The sequence below is a fragment of the Emys orbicularis genome, chromosome 17, assembly GCF_028017835.1.
Source record: "Emys orbicularis isolate rEmyOrb1 chromosome 17, rEmyOrb1.hap1, whole genome shotgun sequence".
Lineage (NCBI taxonomy): Eukaryota > Metazoa > Chordata > Testudines > Emydidae > Emys > Emys orbicularis.
In genome coordinates, this window is record NC_088699.1 from 2030611 (window position 1) to 2037878 (window position 7268).

A 7268-nucleotide genomic window follows, 5' to 3' on the forward strand; every position below is an offset into this window, starting at 1 on the left:
CCCACCTCTAAACAATACCCTTTAAGGAGAACTGGAGAATTAAAGGGGAAGGGATGGGGTCTGCAGCCTGCACTGTCTGGCCAGTCCCTCCCGGGAGCCTCTGTCAGGGCACCTCTCCCTCCTCTTTCACAGGCACAAAGTCAGCAGCAATTGAAAGAAAACACGAGACTGGGGCAGTACATCCAGGTGGGGCTCGTTCCTCCCTTCCTCTCCCCTGCACCAGAGGCAACTACTTGGCTCCTGTCGGCGGCTACAGTAGAAAGCTGGGGGTGACTTGTGGCTGATATGGAACGTGGCAGAGTGGGAGACTGGTTGGTCAGTGGGGCTGGAAAGCCCGCCCGGGGGCTCCGAGCCAGGGCTCAGTAGGCATGGTTAGCCACGTAGAGGGACTGCCCAGCAGCATCAGAGTCGTCTCCGCTGCCCTCGTACTTGCCAAGAGCAGCCAGACTGTTCACCTAAGACACAGAGAGACCAGTTAGCATCCTCGTCACTGGCTGTGCCCCCAGCCATGGCCCTGGCACCCTCCACCCCCCAGCACGACAGGAGACTGGCTAGGAATCATACCAAGTGCCACAGTTACTCCCCCACCCACCCCACCATTCCCGTGGTCACTGCTCTCTTCACCACGTGCGCCAGACGCCATTTTAGCCTAGACGTGGTGTGACGAAGTGGGAATGTTCTTAATGTTTTCTGTGAGTGCTGTGTGGGTGCCTCAGTTTCCCCTATGCATTTCTCCAGTGTCTAGGGGTGTGTGATTGTTGCAGAGCCCTAGGGGGCCAGTGTGATGCTGTCTGCACAGAGAATTGCCAACACCCTGTCTCCTGGCAACTGATGGCCTGGGCCCTTCCTCTGCAAAGGTGCCAACTGAAGGTGCTGGGGAACAAAGAGATCAGGTGACCTCCTGGCCCGGGAAAGAGACAAAGGCCAGAGGAGGGGCTGGAGAGTTTGGAGCTGGCTGGGAAAATGGAGGGGAGCCCAGACAGGGCTCTGGCCTCCCTGCCCCCCCCCCAAGATGGACCTGACTGAGGGGTCCTGTTGTCTGTACCTGCAAGACCTGTCTTGGACTGTGTCCCTGACATCTAAATAAGCCTTCTGTTTTACTGGCTGGCTGAGAGTCACAGCGAATCGCAGGAAGCCGGGGGTGCAGGGCCTGGTCTCCCCCCATTCAGTGACAACTGGAGATTCCAGGCACGCAATACACACGTACTCCCTGCTGGTATCTCCCGGCAGCCAGGGCTGGCTCTGGCCAGCCCTGCCAGGACGCACTGGGCTCATCCCAACACTTTCCTGGACACAGGGGCTCGAATGGACAATTTCAGGAAGCTTTAGATTGAAAGTGGCCAAGCAGATCTTTCACCGCGACGCCCTCAGGCTTGGGGCAGGGCACCTCCTGGTCCTTGCTGCCCAGGAGTTTCCAGGGCAGGGAACCGGGGAAAGGACCCTTCGCGGCACACCCCGACCTCCAGCTCAGTACCTCGGCACGCTTCATAAACGCATCGGTGGCAGAGCTCTCATTCTCCCTCTGTCCGCGCCAGGCGTTGAGCGCTGAGGCCTGCAGGGCACGTCCGTAGGAGAAGGTCAGAGCCCAGGGCCGGGCCAGGGGACAGTTGTTGATGGCGTTCAGGTTAATGGAAGCTTCCTCCTCACTCTGCCCCCCAGAAAGGAAGGTGACACCTAAAAACAAGGCCAGGACATTGAGGGAGGGGTTCAGCACCCATCCTGGGCTCAAACCCAGACGCGTGGACACCTAGAGCCCCCCACACCCACCTCCTGCACAGCCCGAACCTCCACTGCAGAGCAGATTGTGCAGCACCCACAAGCTGAGAAAGCCGGGCCTGGCCTACGCTTACAAATCAAATCGACCTAGCTCCGTCGCCCAGGGCACCGCCAGTGTCACGCCCAGGGCACCAAGGATTCCTCGCTCGAGCGACCGCCACAAGGGGGCCATTTACCACAGCAACAGACACTGCTTCTGTCCACACAGTGCTCCATGGGTGCAGCTGTGCCGCTGCAGTGTAGACAGCCTCACACACCCTGCTCTGCCAGCGGACGAGGGTGCTACAGCTTGAGCGCGGCTGTCCCAGCAGTGGCCGGGATGCAGAGAGCTCCCTGCCCAGGCAGGGACACCCCGGGACCAAGCGACACACGTCAGCCCAGCTAGACTCCAGCACCTGGGGGTGGGGAGCTCAAAGGCTGCTGCTCTGTGCCCTGGCTACCTGGGACGGCGGGAGGCACGGTGCGGCGCAGCGCTGTCACCGTGGCCATGGCGATCTCCTCGGCGCTGTACTTGGTTGGGCAGGCGTGCCCCGGGGTGACCATGTTGGGTTTCAGTAGCGTGCCCTCCAGGTAGATGTGATGGTCGCTCAGGGCCTTGTACACGGCCGCCAGCACCTGAAAGCAAGGCAGCAAGCGCTGAGCTCCCACATCTGCTCTGCACCCCGGGGAGCCCAGCCCAGCCCCCAGGTCTCCCCCCAGCCCTGCCCGGAGCCCAAGAAGCTGCTGGGGACGTCCCACGTGCCCCAGGTGCAGGGCAGGGCCTGGAGTGCTGTGGTGACATCCCAGCATGGCGCCTTCTGCCCATCAGGGCGGCAGATAAGACTGCAGAGCCCTCTGAGTGCCGGGCGGTCTGCGTGGGGGATAACGGGGCATGCAGAACAGCGGCTGGGATGGGTACACTTCCCCTGGTCTCGCTGTGTGCCATGCCCCCCAACGCCCCTGGCACTGCTGGGGCAGGGCTCACCTTCTCGGTCACATACTGGCAGCGCTTCAGGTCATGGTCTCCATCGGGCAGGATCTCTGGTTCCACAATGGGCACGATGCCGTTCTGCAATGGGAAGGTGTTACGGGTAGCACCCTGCGTGGCAGAGCGGGAAGGAACGTGCCAGACAGGCCTCCCCACCCAAGGGTGCTCTGCAGGGGACGATGGGGAGAGCAGGACAACGGCCTCGCCAAGGTTTCACCCCCTGGCACCAGCGCACACGTTCCCTGGTCAGAGAGGCCTCCTGGCTCCCCCGGGCGAGCCCCTGCGCCACAGGGGCTGCTCAGTGCTGAACGTGGGGGGAGAAGACCCCGCAGGGGGGATGGGGTCCGCGTGTGACCCGAGTGGAAGCTACCTGGGGCACGGCCCTGCACCGCACAGCGCGCACTGTCGGCACAGTCAGTGCGACGCTCGGCTCCACCGCACAGAGCCTCAGGCCGGTGCCCCACCGCGCTGCCCTCACCTGCTGGCAGATGCTGGCGTAGCGCGCCAGGACATTGGCGTTCTCCATGATGGCGAGGGCCGAGGGGGTGTTCTCACTGATCTTCAGCACGCAGCGCCACTTGGCAAAGTCCGCGCCGTCCTTCTTGTACTGGGCACAGCGCTCGGACAGCCCGTCCAGACCTGCCCCAACACACAGCTACCCTCAGCCAAGCTCAGCTGCGGCCTCCGGACCCCACCCGCCCTCTGGTGCCAGCCATTCCCCGGGCAGGTGGGAATCCCCGTGCTGAGGACACGTGGCAGCTGCCCCAGCTCCACCCACCAAGGCGGGGAATCGCCACCGTTTTCAGACAGGTCTGAGGGTTTGTTCAGCATTACAGAGCTCAGCTCCCCCAGCCCACTCACGGAGCAGCCGTCGCATACCTTGAGTCGTGGTTTCTCCATCAGTCCCAGCCAGAGGCACAACGCCCTTGTCCACCTGCAAAGGGAACGGCAGGGCACGGGTGAGGCGAGACCGCAGAGCCCTGGGACTGGCTGGAAACCCAGACACATGCCCGGGAACAGGACAGGAGCCTCAGTGTCTGGGAAAGCAGCCCCTGCCTGAGCTGAGTGAAGCCATGGCAACCAGCAGGAAGCCATGACAACGGGAGCAGAGTCTCTGAGCTGTCAGGGTGAGCAGCTAGTGCACCTCCCTGCTGAGTCCAGACACCCCGAGGGCAGCAACGTCCCGGCACACAGGGCCTGCCGCACCACGGCATCGGCTATCGGGGGGCACAGGCGCCCCTGCACCACCCACCCGGCAGCCCCCAGCCACTCACCTTGATGCCCACCACGATGCCCTTGTCTTTGATCATCCTGACGAAGGGGGTGCCGTCGTCCCCCTGCTGGTACATGGTCTCGTGGAAGAAGATGACACCTCCGATGCACTTCTTCACCCGGTTGTCGGCACTGAACAAGATCTGGCGGTAGAGCCGGCGGTTCTCCTCCGTGTTCTCCACCCCAATCTGGTTCAGGCGCTTGGCCATGCTTCCTGCAGGGACAGAGGGGAGCATGGATGACACATGGGATGTGTTTCCCTGGGGGAAAGGGGAGCCCGGAGGAACACAGGATTTGCCGTTGAGCCACCGAGTGCCAGCCACCACCCACACCTGATGCCAGGGGAGCAAGTGGCACGTGGGGGCAGCAGCTGCCTGGGACACCAGAGCAGGGAACAACTTTCAGGCTGTCGCTCTGCAAACAGCCAGGAAGGAGCAGCAGGCGCAAAGGCTGTCGTAGTTCTGAAGGGAACATCACCATTTGGGGAGGGGAGATAAACAACCCCCCAGTGATCCCTGGGCCACCCCAATCCAGGACCCCTCGGCGTGACCCTTGGACTCTGGGATCACGAACGTCGTTGGGGCCAGAGATTGCAGCAGGAGCTGCACAGAGGGAGCCTCTCAAGACAGCGCAGCACAACACACACGGTTTTCTTCCTGAGCCAGCTGTGCTCGAGCCTGGGATGTCAGCGGTGGAGCTGCCAGCTCAGTGCCATTTCTAGAACCTCGGCGCCACCCGTCACTGATGTGCGAGGCCAAACTCCCAGCTGGACCCGAGACCAGCCCTGGGGATTGCAGGAGCCCAACGGGGTCATTCTCCCCAACAATGACTTATTCAGACCAACCTACGGACTCATCCGCTGCCAGGATCCCCTTGCCCGGGGTCACGATTCGCAGCGCGATGTCAGACAGCTCCTTCTTCTGCTCAGCCGAGAGCGCGGGATACTGGTGCGTCATCGTTACGGATAGTCTCCTGAACCAGGGGGAGGAAGGAGTTAGCCCTCCCCCTGCTCTAGGGAGCAGGGACAGATGGAAGTCTTCACCTCTGCCACTAAGGCAGAGTCCTGGTTTCCCCACCCAGGACTGAGAGCACTCAACTGCCTTCCCCACTGGTCAGTATGTGCCATGACCCCCTTCAGTAGCTTCCCTGCTGTAATACACCCACTTGCCCACCAGGAGGCACTGCGGCAGCTCACCTACTCCAGGCCCGGCTCTCCATGCAGGAGTGGTGGGGGTGGTGGGGGGGTGGTGTATGTTTGTGCCAGTCCCAGCCTTCCCCCAGAGGCGCTGTGTAGGGAGCAGCGTGGACAGAGAGCTGGCTGGGAGCACCTGCCCACCCCATCTCAAACCACCGCAGAAGGCTGCAGCCCAAACACTGCAGTGTTGCTGCTTCCAAAACTCCAAGGTCATTTGCTAAACCCAGTGCCCCCCCAATGCAGGGGCACCAAGTCTGGAGTGACCCCTCGGCTACCCTCTCCCCCCACCGATCGGGGAATTGAGCCCATCCGGGCTCCCAAAACCAGCCGAGACCCCCAGCCTGGCATCCTTGGGAGCAGGGGAGGGCGGGGGGAAGGCCAGTCCCATCCTCTCCCGCCGCGGCTGTGGTACAGCTGGGTCAGCACACCAAGCACGGGGAAGCAGCCGCTTGCCACCCTGCCTCCGTCAGCAGCCGTCTGGCCAGAGGCTTCTCTCTGAATTGTCCCCCAGACAAAAGGCCGAACCCATCCACCGATTGTCCTAACCCGCATGGGGCCCGTTACATAACAGGCAGGCACGCAGGCCCCAACGTGCAGTGCTACCACCACGGGCACGGGCCCAGCCTCGTGTAGCACCAGCCTGCTCCTCCCCCTCCCCGCAGCCATCTCAGGGCTCTGCTGCGCACGCCTAGAGCCAGCACTAGAGACTGGTCCACGGTGCTCCTGGCACGACAAGCAGGGGAGATGGGCTACCCCCTCCCCTGCACGGAGCATTGGGCAGTCTCTAGTCGCAGCCCTGGGTCGCCACAATCAGAGCAGGTGCGGGAAAGCCCCAGCCCAGCCCTCGCACCAGCTCTTGTGCTCCAGGCCAGGGGCAGCGTATCAGCCGGCCGGGGACAGCCATTCGCTCACACACAAAGCGAGACTGAGGCAGAGCCAGAAGCAGGAGCCCCGAGCTCAAACCCCGGGGAGAAGGGAGCATAACAGCATGAGTCCAGTTCAAGCTCCCTGTAACCCTCATGGAGGCCCAGTCACGGGGTTACAGGGGCCCCCAGGGCATGCAGCCGCCTTCCCATGCAACCCCCAGAAATGCTGCTCCAGCAGAGAGCAGCCCTTCGCTGGCGCCCATGAAGCCCATGTGCGACCCATAGGAACCCTGCAAGTGGGGACTGGCTGGTCAGCACAAGCCTGCAATGCACCACATAAGCCAGCTAAGGCAGGTTAATGCCACGAGCCAGTCTGCTCCCTCCCAGCGCCCAGGCAGGCTAGTCAGCTGGGCTCTGCGGCTAAGCTGCTGCTGGGGGTCACTCTGCAGCCAGCTGGGGCCAAGCCCCCTGCTCCCGGAGCCGGATGGACCCTCCAGAGAGCGGCATGAGCCAGAGTCCCCAGCCTGTCCGCTGAGCCTGGCACCAGGGTTTGCCAAGCATGGAACTCGGCCGCTTGGGAGTCACCACGGACCCTGGTACCTTCTGGGCATCTGGGTGCACTCAGCTGGTGTCAGTAGGTGGCCTCTGAGCAAAGGCCCCCAGCAACCCCCTGGCCCTGAGAGCCACCGGCCCCCCCAGCCTCCTTCCCCGCACTGCCCCCCCAGCAAACCCCCCACCGGCCTCCCCAAGCCACCAGCCCCCCAGCATCCTTCCCCAAACAACCAGCCCCCCAGCCTCCTTCCCCGCACGGCAACCCCCCACCGGCCTCCCTAGCATCCTTCCCCCCACCGGCCCCCCCAAACAACCAGCGCCCCCCCAGCCTCCTTCCCCGCACTGCCCCCCCAGCAACCCCCCCACCGGCCTCCCCAAGCCACCAGCCCCCCAGCATCCTTCCCCAAACAACCAGCCCCCCAGCCTCCTTCCCCGCACGGCAACCCCCCACCGGCCTCCCTAGCATCCTTCCCCCCACCGGCCCCCCCAAACAACCAGCGCCCCCCCAGCCTCCTTCCCCGCACTGCCCCCCCCAGCAACCCCCCCACCGGCCTCCCCAAGCCACCAGCCCCCCAGCATCCTTCCCCAAACAACCAGCCCCCCAGCCTCCTTCCCCGCACGGCAACCCCCCACCGGCCTC

General features: G+C 63.6%; 1 protein-coding gene across 1 annotated transcript; it reads right to left on the reverse strand.

The window, feature by feature from the left end:
* Positions 1–359: 359 nt before the first annotated feature.
* On the reverse strand, positions 360–4971 carry ALDOC (aldolase, fructose-bisphosphate C). The gene is made up of 8 exons (XM_065418111.1): positions 4860–4971; positions 4018–4229; positions 3623–3677; positions 3222–3382; positions 2741–2824; positions 2217–2391; positions 1475–1674; positions 360–455 (listed from the first exon to the last, which is right to left on the reverse strand). Exons 1-8 carry the CDS (start codon positions 4969–4971, stop codon positions 360–362), a joined length of 1095 nt encoding a protein of 364 aa, XP_065274183.1.
* Positions 4972–7268: the final 2297 nt, after the last annotated feature.